Source organism: Petaurus breviceps, unplaced genomic scaffold, assembly GCF_028583685.1.
Source record: "Petaurus breviceps papuanus isolate PSGF00001 unplaced genomic scaffold, PetGlider_PUasm1.0 79, whole genome shotgun sequence".
Taxonomy (NCBI): Eukaryota; Metazoa; Chordata; class Mammalia; order Diprotodontia; family Petauridae; genus Petaurus; species Petaurus breviceps.
In genome coordinates this window covers 30,152,793-30,179,600 of record NW_027186523.1, presented here as the reverse complement: position 1 = coordinate 30,179,600, position 26,808 = coordinate 30,152,793, and the positions used below count along the sequence as shown (strand labels likewise).

Genomic DNA, 26,808 nt, shown 5'->3' with positions numbered 1-26,808 from the left:
CATGCTAATTCATTGCTGAAAAAGCTGTGATTTTGGAAAAGCACTTTTGGAATGTGATATGGAATTAGAAGAAATAACAGCAATCTCACTATTAATCTTATCTATAATGGAAGTTATTGATAATTCAGAAAGCTCTAGCTATTCAAAAATTCTTTTTTTTGGAAAGCATTTGGGGTTAAGTAACTTGCTCAAGGTTACACAGCCAGTTATTTCTGGGTATGGTGTTAAATATCTGAGCCCAGATTTGATCCCCAGGTCATCCTGACACTGGAACCGGTGCTCTTACTCGCTGAGCCACCTGGCCGCCCCGTATTCAAAAATTCTTAGCAGCACTATTTGTATGAGAGAAAAAAAAAGTTGGAAGCAAACTATCATACAATGATTAGGGAATGGAAGAATATATTGTGGTGCATTCATGTAGTAGAGCAATATTGCATCATTAAGAATGATGAATTTGAATAAGTCAATAAAAATAGGAAGACATGTTAATTAGCAAAATGAGGAAAGAAAATCCCAAAGAACAATCTCTACTTCGACTACAACTATGTAAATGTATTAAATATTAAATGGTGACAAAATTCAGGTTAAATATAATGATGATGTTATAGTCTTTCTAAAGTTAAAATGCTTTATCTTTCTATAATCTTAAGAAAAAGTTATTTAAAAAATGGTGGAATGGTCTGTCAAATTCAGTCCTTTGTGTTGTTTTGCTTAACTGTTTTTAGCAAGTGGACTTCAGTTTTAGTTTGTGGGTTTACAGTTGTATGTATTAAATACAATTTACCTATTTAAAAAATTTATTTTATTAAATTTGTTTATCTACTTTTAGTTTACAACATTCAGTTCCACAATCCCTTGAGTTCCAAATTTTCTCCCCTTCCCTCTCCTCCTCCTGCCCCATGGCGGCATGTAATCCAATAGAAGCTCTACAAATACTGCCGCATTAAGCATTAGTCAGGTTGTAAAGAAGAATTATAACCAAAGAAGTGAACAACAAGAAAGAAGGAACAAAACAAAACTAAACAAAAAGAGAGAGCAAGTAGTTTGCTTCACTCTGCATTCAAACTCTGTAGTTGTTTTCTCTTCATGTAGATATCCTTTCTATCATGAGTCTTTTGGAGTGGTCTTATAATCTTGCATTGCTGAGAGGAGCCCAGTCTATCAAAGTTAGTAGTCACAGATATGATGTATTCCTTAATTGTATACAAAGTTTTCCTGGTTCTTCTCTCCTCACTCAGCATCAGTATATATAAGTCTCTCCAGATTATATGAAGACCATCTGCTCCTCATTTCTTATAGCACAATAGTATACCATTACATTCATATACCACAACTTGTTTAGCCATTCCCCAATTGATGGGTATCCCCCTGATTTATAAAAATTACCTATTAAAAATAAATTTAAAAAAATTCTATGTATCCAATATGTAATCATCTTGATAAAAAGTACGGAAGAAAAGAAAGGAGTGATGGAAGGAGGGAGGCAACCTGGGAGGAAAGGAGGGAGAAAGCAAGGGAAAGAGAAAGGAAGGCATAAAGGAGGGAGGAAGGAAGGAGAAGAAGGAAGAAGGAAAGAAATGACTCACTGTATTCTCCTGAGTTGAATAATGGCAGTGTCTGGCCTATTAACAAAATGGCCCTCAGCTAAGTTCAGCATAATGTAAGTAGATTCTCAACCCTATGTACTACATTAATATTCAATTCTTACTAAGCAGGGAAGAAACTGATATATTGATAAAAATCCAATCAAAGATTAGTCAAAGTGATTATAGTTACAGGCATAGTACAGTAGAAAAAGCACTAGACAGGGAGTGATTAGGAAACCTGTTTTTTTAGTCCCTTTTCTGCTATAAAGAAGTCATGTAACTTCAGGAATATATTTAACCTCTTTATACCTCAATTTCTTCATCTGCAAAAGGAAAGGCTTGAGCTAGATGATCCTTCAGGCCTCTCCCACACCTAATATTCCATCTGTGATATAAAGTGAAAAAACATACCACTGTATGTTTCAATGAATTCTTCACTTTTCCACTTGTGTTCTTGGCATCCTGTGAACATTATCTAAGACTGAAGTCAGTCTTGAATAAAAAGAAAAACATTAAAGATTTCTACAGATAAATCCTAACATATGAGGTTTAAAAAATATACTCAGCCGAAGACCACCTGAGGTCAAATTTATTCAACGTTGAAACTCTGTAACCCTGTCTTAAATTACTTGCACAGTCAATACTAGAACAAGTCAATTAACTCTAACACATAACAACTATATGTTTTCTCGAGCCATTGTTAACTATTATAAATCATATGAAATATTTTAGAGAGAATCAGTCATAAATCCCCAAGGTAATAACTCCTATTAATCTAACCCTTATATTTTAAATTAAAATGGCAAAAAAAAAACCCTGTAAGTTTTTTTTTTTGAAGAGTAAGCAAAGGTAGAAGAATTAGACTTCTTTCTGGAGGATCAGGTGGGGAATTTTGTCCTTTACTGGGCTTTGGAAAACGTCAGATATATAGCTGAAGTTGACAGAAGGAGAGAATAAAGAGAAATAAGACAAAAGAAGAATATCTAAATTTAGGATTTACAAATTAGAAAGTAATTCCAATCTACTGGAAAGTTCACAATTTAAGAGACACTAAAATTTTCCTGCTGAGACATAATCTTTCTATGGCTATTTCCAAAGCCTTATATTTGTATATTTGAGACCACAGAAATGATCCTGTGTGATTAACAAGATTAATTAAACCTTTTTATTTTCCTAGGAATTTTTACATATTTTTCCTTCTCCTCTAAAACTAGAGTTTCAACCCAAATCTCACTAAATCCTTCACTTAATAATCTCCACATTGACCCAATTGTAAGTTATAGTTTTCTGAGATGATTTTATTTTACTTAGTGATTTCTTCATTTCATAACTTTTGCTTAAAGCAACATGGAATTAGATCTACCAGGTCATTCACTTGAACTATGTCCTGTCTGGCAACTCTGCGGTTTCTGAAAAAGGAAACTTAAATAGCATCACTTAGCTCAACCCTGGAAATAAACAATGACCCACATGCCAAAGACCTAATAGAAACTAGGACAACATTACTATGAATCAGAAATGTGGACGTGAAGGAAAAAAAAAAGAAGGTGTGCTTTGGGGAGCAAGAGAAAGGAAGTGGCCAGAGGTAGTTGTCTGAATTTATGATGCTAGGAACAAGAGAAGGAAGTAGGGATAAGTAGTAGGTGGAGGGTTGGTATTTGTAAATGGTAGGGTGGAATCAGTGCAAGGTTTAGGATAGAAATAGACTTTCTGTGGGTCTAATAACTTCTGAAATCTATTTCAGGGCTGAATTAACCTATTATCTGGAAACAATGGTAAACTGAAACAAAGTCATCAAGTTCACATCTTTCAATAAATTCTGTTTTATTGTAGAGCTCTGACTCCATGAAATTGGAATGAGTTCCAAATGTATGTGCACAGATCTCTGAGGTCCATTTTCTGGATAATCCTTTGCGTATGGTCATAGAAGGGGACATTATCTAAGAAGAAAAGGAAGAATTGAGGAATCCTCAGTAAAAGAGCCAACAGCATTTTCTTTTTTTGAGAAAGGTCTGATATAAATGATCTGTGAATAACTCTTTTGAGAGTTAAAATGTATTCAAATTTCTTATACCCTGAAAGGTTATGCAGTTTTTAATGGCAGACCAAAAGAAAATGTTTAAAAAGATTGTGTTCCCCGGAAATATCATCCTAATGGGCAAAGACTACTTTTGCTTTTTATCTCTGTTCCCCAAAACAATTCAGAGAACCAATCCTTTTGGATCCAAAGGAAAATATGTGCAACTTAATTACATCACAGAATTACATTTTGGATACTTTATGATGCTCCTTTGTGAATGAAACATGTTATGTTTGTCTTCTTTTGAAAAAAAAAATCAATTGAAGAGGTGAGAAGGAAGAGAGATGAGAAGGCGTTCACAACAGCGTAGTGGAGGGCGGAGGTTAATGGTGTAATGAGAATTTATTCCCAAAAGTTTCCTTTGCTAAGAAAATACTTAGGCATGTTTTTTGTTGTTGTTCAGTCACATACAAATCCTTGTGACCCCATTTGGGGTTTTCTTGGCACAGATACTGGAGTCGTTTGCCATTTCCTTCTCCAGCTCATTTTACAGGTGAGGAAAGTGAGGCAAACAGGGTTGTATGATTTGCCCAGGGTTACATAGCTTGTAAGTTTCTGAGGCCAGATTTGAAGTCTTTTCTGACTTCTGGCTCAGCACTCTATCCACTCTGTCACCTAGCTGCCCTTAGGCATGCTTTTATTGATTAGCTGCTCCTAGGCATGCTTAGCTAACACTTAAAAGTCAAGGATTAGTATGGAAGATGTTAAAGAAAAAAGAACAGGGTTTAGGCATTTACTCTTGGATTTTGATTTATAATTAGACATCTCTAAGAGGATTTTAAAATTATCTTAAAAACATATTCTGGTACCAGGTTAGGGCAGGTAGGTAGTGCAGTGGATAGGGTGCCAGGTCCAAAGTCAAGGAAGAACCATCTTCCTGACTTCAAATCTGACCTCAGACACTTACAAGCTCCATTACCCTGTGCAAGTCTCTTAACCCTGTTTGCTGCAGTTTCTCATCTATAAAATGAGCTGGAGAAGAAAGTGGCAAATTACTCCAGTATCTTTACCAAGAGAACTCCAAGTGGGGTCATGAAGAGTCAGTCATGACTAAAATAACTTGATAACAACAACAAGAAGGAACCAAGTGATGGGCTATATATGCATTATTATTGATAAATGTTAAACCGAAAATCTCCTTTATATGCACATATGCCACAAGTTCTTGGTAGAGGTTAAAATGCCTCCTAAGTGAGGCAAGAAGAGCATTTCTTTATCACTTAAGATAAATGATTACGATTTTGAGAGTACTATTCATAGATGAGCACAGGCTCAGAACAAGTGTGCTGGTATACCCCTGGGAGAGCATTACTATTGGATCTTCCCCTACTCTCTGGGCAAAACCCAATGAGAATGATTCCTTAAGGTGAGTTGGCACTTTTGCCCTAACACTGTATAAATTCTTATGTTTATAATTTATAGATTTTCCAGTCAAATTCATTTTTCCAAAGTACTTTAGATTATCCTCAAAATATCTACTTCTTTACAAAATGTATCCACGTTTCCTTTATAGTACCATTGGATAGATAGGCTTGTATACATATATTGTATATAGGATATTAGATTTGAACCAGGAGGCATCCTGAGAGGTTGTGTAGTAGAACTTTATTTTATGGCTAAAAAATTTCTGGGGCCAAAGACAGATAAATCCCAAGAACGGATACAATTGAAAGGGTATAGGCTTTGGAGACAGAAGACCTGAATCCAAATCTCACCTCTCATTCTTATTACCTATGTGACCTTGGACAATTCCTTTAAACTCCCTGGGCTGTTTCCTCATTTACAAAAGGAAGTGGTTGGACTACATTGCCTTTTAGATCTCTTCTAGCTCTAGATCAGTGACCCGACTATTTTCAAAGGTAGTAAATGGCAGAGCTAGGATTCAAAATCAGATCCTTTCACTCCAAAGCAAATATATTTTCCAGGGTGTTGTTGAATCATTACAGCCATGTCTAACTCTTTGTGACTCTGGGGTTTTATTGGCAAGGATACTGAGGTGGTTTTCCATTTGAATCCCAGTTCATTTTACAGATGAGGAAGCTGAGGCAAACAGGGTTAAGTGACTTGCCCAGGATCACAGAGCTAGTGGGAGTCTGAGGCCATATCTGAACTTATGAAGATGAATCTTCATGACTTCAGGCTTAGCATTCTATTCCCTGTGCTACCTAACTGCCTATTTTTGAGGTTACCAGACCTAAATATATGGTATTACAAAATTTTTTGACCTAGAAGATAACATCTTCAAATCAATCAGATGAATTCTTCAGTCATCAGGAATATTCAAGACAATGCAGCAGACTATAATGTTAATAAGAACTAAAGAGCCATAATCTATGTGTCCCAAGGCAGCAAAAAAGAGGTAAATGAACAGGCTTTTAATCCAGAAGAATTTCTCGGAACAACTGCACCTACACTTTGAAACAGCCTAAGCATTTAATAAGTTTCAGGCAAATTCCCCCATCCTTAAGGGAGCACTGTATTTCTAAGAATGGCAGGTACCATGTGCACTGGCTGATACTAGAGTATGGTAAAGGCAATACCATTCCACTTAATGGCATGTTATAAACTCAATGGAATGGAGAGAGAGAATTCAAGCATCGTGACTGGCTAATGTACTGAGCATGAATTCTCAAGATGCACAATAATGGAAAGTGCATCACCCATAAACATATGCTGATGTTTTTGTTTTTGTTCCTACTTGTGGTAGCAGCAGAAGCAGCTACTGGAAGGAAAGATTCACTGCAAATCAGTTTCAGTTTTCTAACAAATCAGTGGACACTTGGGAAGGAAAGAGAGCACAGTCTAATGCAATGAAGCTCAGACTGAGAGTGTGTAGGGGGGAGTTCATGTCTTGATTGCTATTAGCTAAGGTTATGTTATGTGGGGCAAGATATTTAAGCTTTGTCTATCTCAGTGTTTCCCACTGTTAAAATGAGATAAAATTACTTGTATCCTATATTACTGAGTTGTAAAAATAAAAATGAGTATGCATTAAAGTTCTTTGGAAATGAAAATCACCAACAATAATTCTTCTCATTGATTCAGGAAAACTGCATCTCCACAACAACCTGACAAAATTTATTATGCTTTCCATGACAGAAATTTATTGTCATCTGCGCAAAAGGACATGGGAAGCTACATAGTTCTGTGGATAGAGTGCCAGGTCAGGAGTAAGGAAGATTGTTGAGTTCAAATCTAGTCTCTGACAGGTATTAGCTGTGTGACCCTGGCAAGTCACATAATCCTGTTTGCCTTGGTTTCCTTGTCCATGAAATGAGCTGGAAAAGGAAATGGCAAACCACCCCAATGTCTTTGCTAAGAAAACCCCAAATGAGGTCACAAAGAGTTGGACATGATTTGAATGCCTGGACAGTAACAACTAGCACAAGAGTACAGTAGGGAAGGTGTAAAAACATAGTGATACTTCTTTCCACATTGGGGACAGAATAAGATTCAGGGATGAAAGAGAGTAAAACAAGTTCTCTGGTCCATCTTCTTAGATATGACAACTAAGATCTACAGAAATTGTATCTTACCCAAGCTCACAAGTGATAGAACAGAACAACTGGGATTGGACTCACATTTTCTGACTCCCAATCTATTTGCACTACATCCCACAGTGCCTCTAAAACTAATGGGAAAGTAAATTTTTAAAAAGTCAACTCAACTCTCAAAATAGGGCTGCTGTTAACTATATGTGGAAATGTTAAATGAGGTCACATGGAGAAAAGAATTTGGTATCTCCTTTGCAGTTTCACACCATGTAGCTACTTTTCAGTAGAAGAGGCTAGCCTATGTTTAGAAGCAGCTCAGTCCAAGAGTAGTGAGTCAGTCAATCAACAACATTTATTTCATGGGCACCCACTCTATTCTGCAATGTACCCTAGGATGTGAAGAGAAGACCTACTTTCTGTTTTGGTAAAGAAAGAAAACACACATTATATTATATAAGCCTTAAGTACCAAGCTCTAAACGGAAGAGTAATGGAGGACTGTTAGTCAAGGTAGCTACAATTAAACATTTAGAAGAAGGGGAGAATTTCCCCTTTTCCAAGTCACCCTGTATGTCATATTTGACCCCTATTGAAGACCTTCAATAGCTTCCAATTTCCTAACCTTAAAACGATCTCATTGACATGGACATTCTCTTCAGTGACACATGTTGTAAACCATCTGTTTGCCTGTCCTATACAACTCTTGTCCCTGGTCTCCCACCTGCTCAGCATAAGGGCTCAGTCTAGCTCATGGGGGGCCTTCCTCATTTTCTCTTGATATCATGAGTAGGACTATTTGAGTTGTGCTCTGGTTATAGTTTTTCTTTCCATATGAGAAGCACATATTAAAAGACAAATCACATATTTCTTAGATCATATTCTCCATTCCAGTTCTTTGAAGTTTCTATTGATTACATATTGGACACTTCTCTCCCTCACCAAGTGCCTTTCTATTGCACTAACATTGTTTTTCATTGACATTCACTTTTAATTATTCTGAGACTTTACTGACTCACAGGATTCATAGCCATATAAACAACAGTGGAATTTCAGCACAAAGATTTAGGTGCTTGTTTTTGGGATAAATGTGGGAGTTTTGGAATGTCCCAAGGGAAGTACAAACCACTCACATCCTACTATTGTTTTACTGCTTTGGGTTCAACTTGCCTTATGTGCTATACATTATATACACACTGATAGACAAGCTCAAAGACAGGGTTTATCGGGATCTGTGAATTCACTTAATTTTAAAAAAATTAATGCATTTTAATAAGTTTGTTTCTTTCATAATCCTATGTATTTAATTTCATGATGATAAAGATAAATGTTCATCATTTTCCAATGACTTTGGAAGTACAAAGTGATCATGAACAAAGAAAAAGCAGGGAAATTTTTAAGGGCCCTTTCCCTACTAACAGAATGCTAAAGTTCATAGAGATGGTTCTACTTAGGGAGAAGTAAATACATATAATCTAATCAGAAAATACCACCTCCTCCCTTAAAAATGGCTTATTCAGTTATCAGACATATAAATCAAAGACAAAGTATTTAGACACTGAATAATCGAATGGACATGATATACATATATTTTTTTAAAGTTCCAGGAAATTAAAAACACTTTTTGGTAAATTGAGTTTAAAAAATCAAAAGGGTGGGATAGCACTTTCAGGACTATAGTTACTTGCCATATATTTTTATACTTTAAGAAAATTACAATGGCCCTCATAGCCCCTATTATTATTTTTGGTAGTGAACAAGGAACCTCTTCGATGGCAATTGTGGTATTTAATGGCTTCTATATCATTAAGAAGGAACCTGGAACTTTATTTAAGCTTCCAGACTAAAAGAAGTTCAACAACATGTCTTATTCCCAAAGTTATTATATAAAGATTTTTGTTATTCATAGTTGGACCATTGGAATAGGGAGCTCCATGCTGAGGAAACTGCCTTTGCCAATGCAAATTGACAGGTGTTCTATGGTTTACGGTTCTGGGGACTTGTCAAAGGGCAATGAGAGGGTATGTGATGTGCTCAGGGTCACAGAGCCAGTTTGAATCAGAATTAGAATGTGAACACAGGTCTCCCTGGCTTAGGCTAGATCTTGACCCTCTAAGTAATGCTGCCTCTCATTACAAGGATACAAACAGAGTGAAGAAAATAGAAAATACCACCAGCAGTTTGGCAATATACCCAAAGATAAATAATAGAGTGAATTTGGAGGGAAATTAGGTGGAACCTTCAATGGTAAGTCAAGAACAACACTTAAAACAAAAAGAAAAATCCAGAACTTGAGTTAGCCTTGACGATCATCCAGACTAAAAGCTTCACATTAGAAATGAAGGGTAATTATGATAGGCTTGCCATGTGGTTCTTTTGTGTCAGAGTTGGGACTACCATATAGTCTCCTGCCATTCACTTTCCATTCACTGCCAGAATTATATCCATTTCCATTATAATATGTTTTCCATTCACTGCCAGAATTATTTCAATTTCCATTATAATATGTTTCTGAGTCTTGAACTAATTTGGAAAGTATGAAGGAGAAAAGAAAACTTTCTAGTTTATTATTATGAGACATGAAAAGGGATATTTATTTATATACTGGTATTTACAATAGGATATAGTAGGAAGTAATGGATAGGGAGTTGGTCTTGGAAGCAGGAAGGTACAGGTGCAATTACTACTTCTAATATCTATTAGCCACATGACACTGGTCAAGTCATTTGACTTCTCAGTGACCCAAGAGAATCCCCATGACTTGATGACGTAATTTCTTCATTGGGAATTCTCTACAACAGTGAAAGTACAGGTCTCATTAAAAAGAAATACAATAGATTGGATTGGAGAACAATATGAGTTTGATGCTTTCCTTCTTCCTTCCTTCCTTCCTTCCTTCCTTCCTGCCTTCCTTCCTTCCTTCCTGCCTTCCTTCCTTCATGCCTTCATGCCTTGGAGAATGCATCCATTTGCACTACCTAACTCTCATTGTTATGTAAATGACTTTCAAATAGATATTTCTAACCCTGACCGCTCTCCAGAGTTGAATCTGTGAACTGAAACTTGGATGTCACACATTACTTCAATTGTAACATATTTAAAATTGAACTTATTATCTCCCCATCCCCCAAACGGCCTTTATTCCTGACATTCCTGGAACATCACCATGGTCAGAGACACCAACTCCTACCAACTTTGCCCGGTTGTTTAATGCTTTCTCTCGTCATTCTAGCATTACCAACCTGAAGCCCGGGAGAAGTTTCTTATCTTCTGTCTCGCCATTTAGGGTCACCAACTCCTATTTTCTGTAAAATCCTGCTTTTCTTTCGCATCCTTCACGGTGCCAGGCGCACGGCAGGCACCCAGTAAGTATTTTTCAATGGAGAGATTGCCCTTAGCTGACTCCTCAGGCCAAAAATACATTTTGTTCCATATTTCAGATAAAATGAAAACCTAGAAATTAACATCAAAGACTACTCAAAAACCGACACAAATTTACCTTTCCAATCTTATTTTTTAGTCTTTCCCAACATGAAGTCTCTGCTCCATCCACACTATTCACTGGACTCAATATTCATATTCCTGACTCCACGGTTTTTCTCTTCACACTACTCTTGCCGGTAACATGAATGGGATACCCTAAACTTACTCTGAAATTCCCTTTCTATCTATAAATCTAGGACTATGAGGTCAGAGACCATATGTGATATGTCTTTGTGCCCTTTACTGAGCTTGGCACACTGCTAATGCATAATAGAGGAATTCAATATTTGTTGAATGTACAAATAAATAATTAATGACCCTGCAGTGTTTACTGAGAGAATAACTTTGTAAAAAGTGTTTAATCCAAAATTATGAAACCACTGAGTAGCAGAAACAGTGAGAAAAGGAGTGTATTCTTTGGCTAGTGGCACAGAAACCAGACCTCTGAGAAAGATAGTAGAACTATTGCAAAGACAAATAAAATTTAAAAAGTAGTACATGTTAGAACTCAGAAATATGTAGGAAATTTCAAAAGGAAAAAGTAATTAGAGTCAAAGAAAGTATGGAATAAAGTTTAAAACAGGTGGGGGCAGCTAGATGGCACAGTGAATAGAGCACCGGCCCTGGAGTCAAAAGGACCTGGGTTTGGATCTGGCCTCAGACAGTTAACACAAAAAATAGCCATGTGACCTTGGGCAAGTCACCTAACCCCAACTTCCCTCCAAAAAAAAAAGCAAAAAAAAGATAACAGGTGAAGATTGTCAACATTTCTGGGAGAAAAATATTTCACAAATATGAAATATTATCATGCAGTTTGAGGAATCAAAACTCAGAAAGCATATTATATTGACACCGTCTTCCTTTCTAGTTAAGAATTACATTAAGAAATCGAAATTCAAATTTCACAAGAGTACTGAGACTCAGATTAGGAAAAACAGCTGCCCTATATCAATTTGAACTTCTTATCTATTCATATATATTTTGTCTCCAAACATCAAGTGGCACTGTTCTGTCCTATGAAATGATCCAAAAAAGCAATGTTTGTCTTTTTTTTCTTATAAAGGAACATTTTTAAGCTTCAGGAGTTCCCACAAGCACATAAAACCATGAGCTATTGAAAATATAATTCCATGAAAACATGGGTTTATAATGGTAACACTGACATATCCTTAACTACAGCATCAAGAATAGCATCATTTAACACATATTGTAACAAGCACTTTGGGATGCTTAGTGGTTAGGCATCAATCATCCATTGGATTATGTCATAAAAGCTCATTTTTTTTCTTTCCCAAGTGCTAAAAGCAGTTTTTATTTTACAGTCATCAGCTTGTTTGCAAACATTATTTTGTGTAATAGAATCTCGGCTTCCACTAGAAAATCTTAGAACAGACACTGAAATCAGAAAGGACCAAATTAATAAAAGAAAATGAGTTGGGTGGTTTTTCCTAGCTTCTATGCCATACCAACTTTTAAGCATCTAGTTGCTGATTGAGGGTCTATGGATGTTTGCACTGTGAGAAGTTTACATTTTTTTAATATTAGAAATATCCAAATTATAGTTTTTGTTTGTTTTTTTAATTTTACAGAGCTTTGTATGTATTATGTGGTTGAGAGATATTTAAGCCCTATTGTACCATTCCATTAATACAGAGTTATTCATGTTGGAAAGAGGAATCACAGTAGACACGTTGGGGGTTTGAAGGAAGGCATTGTGAGGTAGCAATTCTATCTCAGACCATTAGCCATGAGTCCTGGGGCAAGTCCCTTAATGTTTATGTACCTTAGGCAACTTTCTAAGAATTATCTCCTGTCAGTTGATGGAGGGAGTTACCAAGCCAGGAGCTCCTTTGGAAAGCATAGACCCTTTGTGAATGCCATCAACAGGGTAAGTAATAAATAATTCACATATATGTTGTGCTTTACAATTTACAAGGCACTTTCTTCACACACATTCTGTAAAACGAGTATGATTATGACTCTTTTATACGTAAGTAAACTAAGACTCCAAATGCTTAAGCAATTTGCATGGGCAAGTCGCATGACTAATAAGTGTCAGAGGCAGTATTTGCTGAACTCTAGTGCTGTGGCTATAAAATTAACATGTACTCTCCAGGTGTAGCAATTTCTCCAGCAGAAAGACTGGATGGAACTAAAGCTAAACCATTGATGGAAATTATGAAACCACTGTGAAGTCCTATAAAAAAAAAAAACACTGAGAAAAAATCCAATGTTTTAACGTACTGTATAGCTTTAAATACTTTATTAGTTTACAAACATAAAATGTGTCACTGTGTGATATGGTTTAATAATAAAAGAAGAGTAACTAGTTTATTTTAAAAAACATGAAGAAAAAAAGGAGAAACTTCAGAACAACCATATGGTTTATCCTTCATTCCCTCCTCCCCAATTCTCGGGGAATACTAAAAACCTGTTCTTGAAAAAACATATTTTTACCTCAAATATTCTTACTAATCTTTTTTCTTCCAAATTTTGTCTACAGCTGATCAATTCTACCAAAAACTGCCTTAAGGAAAGAATTAGGGAACAGTTTTGACACTATGTATGGAGAAATGAGCCTAATGACCTCTTGACCTCTTATAGTTTTAGAGAAGCAAATGTCTAGTAGAAAATCACAAATAAAAGGAGAAAGATATAAATATAGTATGAAAATTTAAAATAGAAAACAAATAAATATATATAGTGAAAGATAAGGAGGGAGAAAAGAAAGGAGAGAAAGAAAGGGGGGAGGAGAGAAAGACAACCAGAGAGTGAGAGAATGACAGTCATCTTGAAGGAAGAGGCAGAAATATTACAAAATAGTCTACAGTAAAAAAGTGATAAATACATGACTTTTGAGTTAATAATATGAAAATTTACTGAGGACATCTATATTTAAACCTTTTTGAATATCTATGGCTCTAAATTATTTTGCTATCTCTGAATATTCACCAGTTCGAAGTAGGAGATGAACCAGAGTTTAAATAATCAGGGTGAATCCTGCCAAGTAGTAGTAGAAAATCTAGTATATGGACAAATAACTACTACAATATGAGTAATCCATATGGTAGCCATCAAGAATTGCTTAACTCTGGAATTTCTTTCTCTTTACCAGTGTACTCACAAATTATTATGCCATATGTAATGGTAATGGGAATTTGAAGATATTCTCTACCTCTAATAGGTCAAATGTAATCACATGGAGCCAGTAGTGGGAGGAGTTTACTGAAGGGTGGAACAGAGCCCACAGGAAGCTGGGAGTCAGAGCAGTTACACAGTGGGAGAGAGAGGATAGCAGGCAAGCAGACAGCTAGAATTGTGAGTATTTGTGGGAAAGCTAAAGGATGGTGTGCCTCCCTGCTGTGTTATGGTGTATTAACTTTGCTACTATGATGAATTTGACTTTTTGATGTTGGGATTTGTTTCTCTGGTGTCTGAATAAATGTTTTGCTTCTGTCTTCTATATGGAGAGTCTGTTATATTTTGCAATTCAGAATTGTGCCAGCATATTCGAAGTCACTGTCAGTGGTTCGAATATTGTGTTGATGCTACACCATATTAGCCAAAACTCATGTGAAAACTGAAAAACAATCATAAATTAACTTTTATTTGTAAATAGCCAGTTGAATAGAAATGAATGTGAACTCTTTTAGAGTACTTCCATAGCTAAACACTTGTGACTCATCTTCTACTGTACTCTTCCAAATGGGGATATTTCAAGGTGCTTCACAAATACCACTTTACCAAGCTTAAAAGATTAGAAAAAAACTATTTAAATTTGAAATTACTTTAGCCATATTTAATCTTCTTGAGAAATTAGGATTGCTAATATGCAAGAAGAATTAAATAAGAAACTAGACTATGACCACTCTTTAAGACGAAAAACAATAAGTGCTGGCCCATGAACCACAGAACTAATTTCTAGTGTAGTTTTTGTTATTAGTAGAGCAAGTTCAACATAGTTCAAATTCTAGTAGATTCTCTCTCCAAGACATTTTATAAAGGCTTACTCTAAAGCTACCTTAATATCCCATGCTGTCTAAAAAGAGAAATTTAATTGCAAAAAGGAAGCTATTTATCCCTTAATTTAACTGTCAGTTTCACAGAATTAACTTAGGAGACAACCAGAACCCAATTAAGTATGCAATAAAAGTCATGTCCTATTCAGCAGACAATCACCCTTCTTTGAAAAACCCAAATTTCCACTTATCTGTTATCACATTATGCCCTACCTCTCCATTAACATGCATTTTGGAAGGAAAAAATGGAAGATTTAAGTAATATCAAGAAAACAGAACTATGATGACATTTTTTGTCAAATTTCACAATATGTATGCCACCTATTTCACAGATAGAGTATGATGAATGGTGTGTCTCTATGTGGATTTTAAGAGGGAGTGGGCCTTTGAATATTTCTAGTCTGCCAGCTACTTGTAGGACTGTCCCTACAAAGAAGGGTAGAGTGGGTTCGGTTGACCCAGGGACAGTTTTGATGCTGGAAGATCTCAGAATGGAGCAAATCAAAACCAAAATTAAAACTAATTTCTCATGAGAATGGAGGCCTAATGTTATCTTCCTAATCAGACCTATCTTGTGAAGTAGTGTTGAAAAATGGTGACTTCTGCATTCTCATGATATCTCTAAGGAGCCATTACACAAATATGTTAACAGTCAGGGACTGGCATGTACATTAAGATGTTCATAAAACCAAACACTTTTGTCAGTTGCATTTTTCTAGAATATAAACAGGTTCCCCAAACCAAAAAATAAATGTATAGATACAAACTGGCACAACATAATACTACAGGTGCTTTTAAAATTTAGCATTTCGGGAAGTAGGTTGTATATGTCTTTACACAGCTATATGTGTGTGGCTATTTCTATACAAATATGAGATTATTTACCCATGGTCAATACTTTTTAATAGTGTCTGTTTTTTGCAGTAATGACATTGTGTTACATTGAGCCATTAATTCTTTCCCTCTCCATTGTAACCACAAGAATATTACATATTATATTAGTACAATTTGTGCCCACAACCCCAGTCCCTGTAAGGTCAACAAGTTTATACATAGATTAAGTTAGTTGATCCCTCCTTTTTCTTTTACTATATTTCCCTGTCCTGCATTACATAATTGCAAAAGTGTGATCTATAGATCTCTGTTATTTCTTATTGTTACATAGAGTTCATGTGAGAACTCAACAGTTGTGATATTTTCCCATCTAAAATATTAAATTTGACTATATATTTTATATATTCTTTTTTTAAATTTTTTTTTTTGAGCAATCGGGGTTAAGTAACTTGCTCAAGGTTACACAGCCAGTTATTTCTGGGTGTGGTGCTAAGTGTCGGAGCCCGGATTCAATCCCCAGGTCATCCCGACATTGGAGCCGTGCTCTTACTCGCTGAGCCACCTGGCTGCCCCTATTTTATATATTCTTATATAAGTACATATATGCTTACATGTGACAATGTATGCTTATATAAATTTTTTCTTGTTCAGTCATTTCGGTCATGTTCATGACCCTGTTTGGTGTTTTCTTGGCAGAGATAGTGGAATGGTTTGTCATTTCCTTCTCTAGTTCATTTTACAGATGAGGATCTGAGACAAACAGGGTTAAGTGACTTGCCCAGGGTCACACATCTAGGAAGTGCCTGAGGTCACATTTGAACTCTTGAGTCTTCCTAACTTCAGGCATGGTACTCTATCCACTGTGCCACCTAGCTGCCAAGATACTTGTATATAATGTTATACTTATACATCTATCTATTTAATCTAGGCATGGAAAAAGGCTCAATTTCCTATATTTTATTCCCAGATAAGCCTTACTTCTTCTTATCCTAGAGTTATTAGATAATCCACAACCCTAAAGACTAGTTAGGAAATGACAGATCTATAATCTGACCCTACATTTTTGATACACAATGACCTTTCCATTGTACCACAAAGCTTTTCAGCCTCATTCCAATTATGTCTAATTAGGATGCCAGCTACCTTTAGTTGACCTTTTGCTTCATTTTCTTTCTAAAGCACATACTTTACTATCCAAAGTTGTTTGCTTTATGGAAAATGAAAGTAAAAAATAATGAAGATGGGAACAATTAATGGAATTACTTTACATTCTAAACTATAGGGTTCTAGCTACGTAATATGGTATATAGCATGCTGGCATTAGGTATCTACTATCTGAGGGAGAAGCTTAGTATAAACATTGAAAAATTAGGAACCATCTATTAAGGAGTGTAACATATACTTGCTATTCATATCTTTCCCCAGAATCTTCTTTAAGTTTAACTTCTAGAGTTTTGAATTATGAGATAAATAACTTAGACAAGAGAAAAGTCAATAAAATATGTTTGAGGAGTTGATTGTCAATGGACCATAAAATAATTTAATTAGTCTTATAAGGAAAACTAATAATCACCATGATCCAAGTAACTCTTAGATATGATAGTAACTTAAATTTATACACCATTACAAATGATACCAACATATCCAATTATATTACCAAAATGCAGCCTAAGCACTCTTAATACTCCATAATGTCAAGTAGCCAAATCATGTCATTAGGGGAAAAAATTTATGTAAATAAGTGCATCTATATCTGAATTTATACACAAATACATACATAACCACACTTTCATTCATCAATAGTCCTAGCTGATGTACAAACTGAACATAACATGAGGGATCACAGAACAAATCATGGAGATTCTCAGAAAGTCAGGATTACTTCTAAAATGAAAAGGTTTCTTATAATTTGCAAGTCTTTAAAGCAGAGCTATTTCCCTAAGTATGAAATGACCCCATAACAAACAAGTGACCCAGTATTTTCAATAATTACAAATATCATCAGTGCTAGTCTTTTATCTATGCAAAATAGAATTGGCTGATCAAATAAACAAAGCCTACATTCATCGATTACTCAAAACTGATGAAAACTATCCTTAGGTTCATAAAACAGTTGCTTTTTTAATAAAAGCAATACCAATACACTAATAAACTTTTGGAAATACAATAATATACACAGAGAAAAATATTTTTTCTGAATTTTGATTCCAATTCATAATGCAGAGTTAATCAGAAATATGCACTTTTATTTAAACATTTAATTTAGTAAGAAATCAAGTTGATATATGAAAAAGAGTAATGTCTATTTTATTTCTGTAACTAAAAGTATAATATTTTTTGAGAAAAAAAGATTTCTTTCAAATATTTCCAATTTCATTTCTATCTCATCATTTTTTGGGGTTATAATTCCAAAAGTCTGGCCTTATATTATTTTTGGCTGGTATTTTCTCATTTATAAGTTGCCAAGTAAACATTTTAAAGACACAGTTATTACTATTGCTGACTCTTAATCTACTGGTAGGTAAAGTACTATACCTTTAAGAATAAATCAAATCCTATTCATAATCCAAACACATGCTGGTTCTCCACACACACCATATCTCATTCCGATTCAAAGATCAGAGTCCCCAGAGAGACATACTGCAAACAAAAGTCCTTCGTGGTAGGTGGAGAAGTCAGTCCAGGAGTCAAACACAACCAACAGAGAGCACCCGGGTGTGATATTCAGCACAGTATCATCAGAGAGAAAAAGCCCAACCACATGGCATCCTTGAAATGCCGAGTTTCTTATCTATCTCCCAACAGTAACTACAGGATCTCCCTCCTGAGGTAGAGTGTGCTTTTAATAATGACAAAAATTTAAAAATTCTTTCCGGAAACAGCAGAAAAACTTAATAACCTACCATTTTCTTTGCACTCTTCTGGAGGTTTAGCCTTTTTCGCAAGTCGTGGATCCAGCCATGATGTTGTCTTTGTGTTATGGCTGAAAAGAAAAGAGATCACTCTGAACAGACACATACTGAAAGGAATCAAGTTTATTCCTTTAAAAAAAAAGGTTAGTCCAAAAAAATTGCAATCGATACACTTAATTTGCTTACTGGTTCTAAGTAGCCCAGAAGGAGGTGTAAGAGTAATTGTGCAAGGCAGCTGTAAATTTGGCAACCTCAGCTCCCTGTCCTCAAAGCAGCTATTTTTATTAAAATCAACTAGAATGTTGCCAAGTTAACCTCATTGAAAATGCAGAACTCATCCAGAGCAAAAGGAATTTATTACAAATACAGGGTTCTCCAGTTGGAAGCGCACAGTTTGCATACTCTGATACTGTTTTCTGAGTTTTGCAAAAGAATTATTTTAATCGCAAACCTGCTCTTTTCATAAATACTTATTTTTTACCCTTTAACAGCAGTGCTGGCAAAAGCATAGCAAAAATGATGTAAATTAGAGCGTGTTCTTATGAATTGGGCTTTCTCTCCCATAATGATTAATAGCAATTTCATTAACCAACCTTTAGCTATTTTTCTTCTAAATATTTCTAAAACCGGGATAAGTAAGAGATATTATTTGAATAGAAATGTTTTTATTTGGTTATTCCTAGGAATTACTCAGGAATTAACAATGCAATATCCTCTAAATTTACAGAAGCTGCCTTCAGGAAAGTAGTTTGCCAATTAAAAAAATGTTGACAAAAATGCCTAGAGCTTCTAATTGAAATTTTTAAAATCTTCACTTCTTATAGACCATTTCTGAAAGAAACTATACATTATCATTCAAAGATAAAACATAAGCCAAACACCCATGAAATTTCAAAGCTTTGTCACTTTGTTACCTGTTCTTAGTTTTATGATGACTTTTATCCCTTTGACTGCACAAGCAGAGAATGTAGTATTTGTGACTTGCAAACTTGGGCAAGTCCCATACTTTCTCTGGACCTCAGTTTTCTTATCTACAAAATAAGGGGTCTGTATTACATGCCCTCCAAGGTCTCTACTAATTTTAGATACTCTAGGACCACCAACAGGTCTAGGTGCATTCTTACTTGGTTGCTCCCTATGGCTTTCTCAATCTCCAACACAGACTTCAAAGAAATCAATACAAGTTCATGAAGAAAAAATTATAGACCCATATTTTAACTAAGGGGCTGGCAAACTAAAGCCTGAAGGTCAAATATCACCTGTTACATGATTTTTGTATGGCCTATGGAGTTAGAATGGTTTTTATACCACAGTTTGTCAATCCTTGTGTCTAGCTGGTGGGGGTAGAAGAAAGACCCACCACACCTAAAAGCTGATGGTAGTTGGTAAGGCAGAAAGTTCTCAATCCTCCTGCAAAAACTGTGAAATAGGGGTGGCTAGGTGGCGTAGTGAATAGAGCACCAGTCCTGGAGTTAGGAGGACCTGAGTTCAAATTTGACCCCAGACACTTAACACTTACTAGTCGTGTGACCTTGGGCAAGTCACTTAACCCCGATTGCTCTGCCCTCCCCCCTTCAAAAAAAGGCATCCCCCCAAAAAACTGTGAAGTAAACTAGTCACTATTCAGGACTGGAAATCACATTTTTTCCCTTTGGAATCTTCCCTTCTGGTATCATACCCGTTGCTCAAATATGAGGTCATGCACTAGAGTGAGAGTCAGATAGTCTGGGTTTGAATCCTGGCTCTGGTACTTAAAGGTGACCTTGAGAATGTCATTTCATCGCTTCGAGTTCTTCTTTCATGATATATAAAATAATGACTTTATATTAGATGATGTCTAAGGTCCTTTATCACCCCAAATAGAGATAGGAAGTTCTCCTTTATGGGATTATTCAAACAGAGATTGGATGACTGCTTGCCAGAGATGTTGCAGAAGGGGTTGCTGTTCAGGCAGAAGCTAGACTAGAGGGCCCCTGTGGTTCTTTGTACCTTTAAGATTCAATAATTTTCTAAATCCTTTGATCCATTATGAGACATGAAGTCCTACCAGGAAATGGACATTTTAAATGGTCTTCTTCTAAAAGTTATGATTCTTATCTTAATGAGGAAAATTTCAAAGCTGAAATGAGGGGAAGGTAGCGGCATGGTAAGCCAGTGGGGAAGATGTTTGGGGGCTTCCATTATCTCTAAATCCCCCTCTCCCATTGTAGAGGACACCAAATCTAACTTTGCATCGACCCTCCTTGATTCCAAAGCTAAAGGAGAACAGAAGCAAACTCCATGTGACCTTTGCAGTCATTCACTAATTACCACTTAGTTATGTGGCTGTGGCCACATCCCTTCTATTTTCTGGGGCTCAGTTTCATCATTTAGCAGAAAGTATGGTCTACTTCCTGCCTCCACAGACTGGTCAAATCAAGTCAACAAATAATTATTAAGTACCTACTATATTTCACAGGATGATATCTTAATGGGGTTTGCAGAGCAAAACAGAAGGGAATACTCAAGTTCTTTAGCTGAAGGATATATTATTCACTGCTGCTGGAGAAGCCCTCCTTATTTCTTATCCTGTACATGCAGTGACAGGAGTTATATTTTAAACTTTTTCCTTCACCTTACAGAAATCAGAAATTGATTGCTTCTCACAACTTTTTTGGAAGACTGAATCGCTTTAAATAGCAATGTAGAAGAAAGTTTCTTAGAATGCTTCCCCTAGCCAACAAACCAAAAAAGTATTAATTAAGCACGTGTGTGTTTGTGTGTGTGTATGAGTGTGTGAGTGTGTGTGTGTGTGAAGCACTTTGCCAGGCACCAGGGATATAAAGTCAATCAGTCAATCAATAAAGATTTATTGCCCCCTATGTTCTGGATACTATGCTAAGTGCTGGGAAAACAAGGAAGGTAAAGAACAAAAATGAAACAGTCTTTGTCCTCAACTATCTTACAATATATTGTAATCAGTATTTATTTATCCATCTAGCTTTAAAAGGACAGCTATAAGAGAGACTCTTGCATTCCAATCCGACCTGTCTGTCCAATCTTGCTTATGTCTACAAAGCTTTTGATGCTGAAGAAAAAAAAGACAAGACACATGTTTAAAACACCAGTTCAACCCCAACTTCCTTGTTTGTCCCTAACATAAATAATGAAATGGCTTTATTTTCTCATCTACTTCATTATTCTGGGCACAACAATTAGAAACAAAGTACTTTTTGTATAGTATATACAAATTAAAATTTCAGTCTAGAGATCCATTTAAGCCAGAAGCACTTAACAAGAGGGAGGCCAATTTTTTTTTTCTCACCTAAACTAGTTTCTTCCTTCATTCTTCCCTTCACTTCACTAGAGAGTACCTTCTAAGCATCTCAGATGAATGTAAATGCAAATTCAGTATTAACAGACTATTACTGACCCTCCACAGGGTGTTAAATTAACAGGTTTTTTTTTTTGTGTGTGTGGAACCTTCATTGTGCTAAAATATTGGACACTTTACTACAGAAGTACACATTTCTAGCTTTTACAGGTTTGTAGGAGACAATTAATTTTAGTGGCTTTTTGGGAGGAGCTATAATTAGAAATCTGTCAGTTTAATACAGTTTGAAAGATTAGCACAGCTTCTTTAGATGATCTTCTGAACCATTTCTGAAAGGGGAAATTTACCACCTATAGTAACTGTCATAAGCAATTCTTACATAGAAGTCATAGAAGACCATTTCTCAATTGTGGTTCTCACCAGCCTTGTAATTTGCATGTTCCTGCAAGAAACATTACAAAGGAGATATTTATAATGTGGTTGGGATACAGTAGAATTAGTTTGTCTTTATCTTCTTTGAAAACAACCACCACCAGCACCACCTTTTAGAAATCCAACAACTCAGTTTAAGAAGGACTATATTAAAATGTAGGCAGGGAACATTCATAGAGTTTGATCAATTTGGTTAGAGCATATTGTCCTCCCTCCTTTCAGGAAGGGACAGATTTCTTCCATTTGCATTGCTTGTATATAGCCCCAGATGCATGACATAAATTTTCCACAACTAACCAAGTTGCGTGGGATGTTTATAAGTGACAGGAAAATAAGAGGCTAAGGTTATAATCTTGTATTCCAATTTCAGCTCCTGAAGCAGCAATACAAACACAATTTCTATAGTCTGAATATACAAAGCAGCTATTTTCTTATTCCAGGTGGGAAATGGAAGAATACTTTCCAAGAATTTTGGAATACAATTAGCACCAATGATATCATAATAAAGCACACGAGTTCCTTTTCAAATGAAAATTATATAGAGGATAGTTTCAGGGGAGAGAATATGGTCCAGTAGAAAGAGCACTAGATCCTCAGTGGATATATGATCAAAGGACATGAAGAACTTTCAAAGGAAGAAATTCAAACTGTCAACAATGAAATAATAAGAAAATCTTGAAATCACGAATAAGGGGAATAAGAATAAGATTGAAACTTCATACATAGTAAACTGGTAAAGATGGAAAAAAAGTTAATATTGGAGGTCCTAGGGGGAAGACAGGGAAACTAATATATAGATAGAAGAGCTATAGATTGTTCTAAACATTAAAAAAATTGGTTAAAGAATTTTGGAATTATTAAAGAAAAGTCACAGACATGTATATAAGTTTTGGCCCAGTAATCACAGTCCTCAGCAAACACTGCAATGAGGTCAACAAGAGAAAGTTCAATATATACCAAAATCGTCATAGCAGTCATGGTAAAAAAAATGTAATGAACTATTTGTAACAAAGTAGGTACCCACTGAATACTGAATGTCTGAACCAATTGTCATATATAAGTTCAGTGGAATACACTATGCCATAAGAAAAGAAAAAAGGTGAATATAAGGAACCTTGAAAGAACTAACAAGGGGAATTTATCCTGTAAAATAAAAATATCCAATTTATCTTGTAAAATACATCAGTATGAAGACCTTCTGGTATGGGGAGACTCATATGTACTGATGTCTAATAAAGCAGGACAAGAAAAATAATATTCAGAGTGACTACAAAATGTAAGAGAAATCAACACTTGAAGATACCTGCTTAATTGTAATGAACAATTTCAGAATCAGAAAGAAAATGATGAATACATTTCCCTTTCCTTGGTAGAAAGGTGGATGACAGCAGGTGTAGACTACTTTATATATTGTCAAAGTTAGTCACTTTCATAGTTGCTTTTGCTTAACTATTTTTCTTTGCTACAAGGTGGGTCTGATGGCAGTCTAGAAGGTATACAGGAAAAGGTCCAAAATACTTGTGTTGGTGACCAGGTATACTCACTTTTCCTTAGTAATTTAAGTTTTAAAATCAGAATTTCAGGTCTTTCCCTCCTTTTACTTGGTCATATTTTTTGCAAAATATTCTACGTGGTACCAATTATGTTTGCTGTTTAGACAATAGTATTTACATCAATAAATTTTTAAAACATGAAACCATATAAAATTTACCAATTAATTGATAATTATAATTTTACATTTAAATACTAAATTAAATTCATGCATATGTAAAGTTATATGTGTTCTCACATTCATAATTCAATTCAATATGAACTTATTTTGTATTAGTGTAAAGAGGGCATGAAAAAATACATGGAGCTAAAATCACTTTAAATAATTATTTTATCCTGATAAACTAGGATCAAGGTTTAAATTATTTTCAAGCTATAAAAATACTTTATTAAAATTGGTAAAATACTTTGTTTAATATGAAGACTTTGCAAATCACATGTATTTTCAGGCATAAACTTCCTTTCTTTTCCTCTTCTACATTCCTTTTAATGGAACACAAAACAATACACTGTTTCGATTATTGCAGGAATACTTGTAAACTATTTAATCCATTGCAGTTTTGTTAATGAGAGTGTTCATTCATTACTTTTACAAACATTCATTATGATGTACTAAGATATAAAATTAATTGTATTAGTCACTGATTAAACATAATATTTATGCATGTATACATATGCATAAATATGTTTATGTGTTTATCTGTTTGTATATTTTATATATGTAATATATATGGAGAAAAGGGGGGAGAGGGAGGAGAGAAAGAGAGAAAGGCAGAGAAAAACAAAGATGCAGAGAAAGTCATTAGATCTCAACTAAACCTAATCATCCTCAGAACATGTGTAGATAAACTGGGAAGGAGAATATATGTATGTGTATGTGTGTGTGTATTTATGTATCAAGACAGATAGATATGGTCTTTTGTAATTTGGTTTTACTTGGAAAATAAGACTAGTCTTATGAAGAGAGATAATTCATAAGTTATATGAAAAATGTCTGAAAACATTTGTTTTAATCATTTAATTCTCTGATACTATAGGTAAATTAAATTTCTTCCATGCTAAAAACCCTACAAGAATAGACTGAAATAAGATTGACCTCAAAAACCTTATATTAGATAAAACATTATCATTTGCACGTGGGATACACAAGTCCTTTCAGACTCTATTGCAGCATTAATTGAAATATTTTCTCAAAAGGTTTAAGTGTTTGTATCAAAATGATAATTTGGAGCTTAGAGACAAATAGTAAAAAAAGAATTTTTTTTCTGCCTTTATTTTAATGATCATAAAGTGGTTGCTATTGATTAGACCTTAAGATACGGGCATTAAAACACTTGGGTAGTTATTTTATACATACAAGAACACATGTTCTTCTTAGCCACATGAGATAATAACATTCAAACAATACCTTTTTGTCCCTTTCAGTTTTCACAACTACCTGAAGAGAGAACAATTATGAATTCAAATACATGCAATCAATCAATTGTCAGTAATGAAGCTTTCTGTAAAATTGTACACAATTTGTTTACTCAAATATTTTCAATCAATACTTGTTATTGCTATTACTAATATGTGTATGTATGCTGTATGCTATACATATATGCATATTTTAAAATTCGACAGTATGAAGACCTCTTAGTATGTAAACCCCACCCATAGATGTATATGTAATTCTTTGGCAATTTCCTGTCATAGAGAATTGCCTATTAAACTGAAAATTAAGTGATTTGTCCACAGTCACAAGGACAGTATGAGTCAGAGGCAAGACTCAAGCATGTGTTTTCCTAACTCCAAGGTCAACCATCAGCCCCTTGTATTATGCTTCTTCCCCCATTATCACTTCTACCAACAGCTGACATTCACATGACATGTAACAGTTTTTAAAGCATGTACATTATCTTGTTTGACCATCTCATTATCCTATTCAAAAAACTTCAGTGGCTCCCTACTTTTACCTCCAGAATCAAATATAAAATCCTCTATTTAACTATTAAGAATCTTATACATATATGTGATATAAATATATATTTTATATTATATATATATATAATCTTTAATTATCCATCACCTTCCTAGTTTTCCAGTCTTCTTAAACCTCAGTTATCCTTCCCAGTCTTTCTCTTCCTCTCACCCTACATTTTTTTATTGTTGTTCAGTCAGTATAGTTATGGTAGACTCTTCATGACCTTATTTGGGGTTTTCCTGGAAAAGATGCTTCAGTGGTTTGCTATTTCCTTCTCCAGCTCATTCTACAGATGAGGAAACTAAGGCAAACATGACTAAGTTAAACCAGGCTTCTTGCTGTTCCTAGAATAAGTCATCTGCCTGCCAACTCCAGGATTCTTTACTGCTTGTTTCCCAAGCCTGGAAGGTTTTCCATCCTAATCTTCACCTTCTGGGCCTCCCTAGATGCCTTCAAATGTTAGCAAAAGTCATATCTATTGCAGAAATTATTTACCTATTCATCTTAATGCCAGTATCTTCCCTCTGCTGATAACTTCCAATTTCTCCTGTACCTATCCTGTTTGTACTTAGTTTGAATTCTGTTTTCCCCAGGAGATTGTTAGCTCCTTGAAAGCAGAGACTATCAAATTTTTGTTTTTGTTTGTTTTTTTTTTGTTTCCAAGTACTTAGCACAATGCCTGGCTCTGTAGTACATTCTTCAGTAAAGGAGAAGTGATGGACCGACTGATGCTCCTAACACATCCTCTGAGGTAGATATTATTGATATCATTAGACTCATCTCACCTCAGATGCTGAAGCTTATCCTTTCCTTAACAAGTGGAGAAAAATGCCAACTCCACACCATGCCAACAGAGAATATAAACAAAATGAGGGGCAGTATGTCATCAGACTTGAAATTAACACTGGGTCTTGTCACTTATAAACTCTGTGAATGCTTTGAATCAGCCTTTTCACATATCTATATTCTCCTCTTTGAAAAAAAAAAGGTGTGAGACACCTATAAGATTGGCTAACATGATAGAAAAAAGAATGACAAATGTTGGAGGATATGTGGTATAATTGGGACAATAATGGACTCTTGGTGGGGTTGTGTACTAATGCAAACATTCTGGAGAACAATTTGGAACTAAGCCCAAAGGGCAA

General features: G+C 35.2%; 1 protein-coding gene across 1 annotated transcript in view; it reads right to left on the bottom strand.

The window, feature by feature from the left end:
* Positions 1 to 26,808, bottom strand: part of LOC138175883 (membrane-associated guanylate kinase, WW and PDZ domain-containing protein 2) — a 1,727,565-nt gene that overhangs the window by 563,880 nt on the left and 1,136,877 nt on the right. The window contains exon 6 of the mRNA XM_069106526.1: positions 18,396 to 18,475. Coding sequence (XP_068962627.1) covers positions 18,396 to 18,475 — 80 coding nt within the window. The remainder of the gene's footprint in view (positions 1 to 18,395; positions 18,476 to 26,808) is intronic.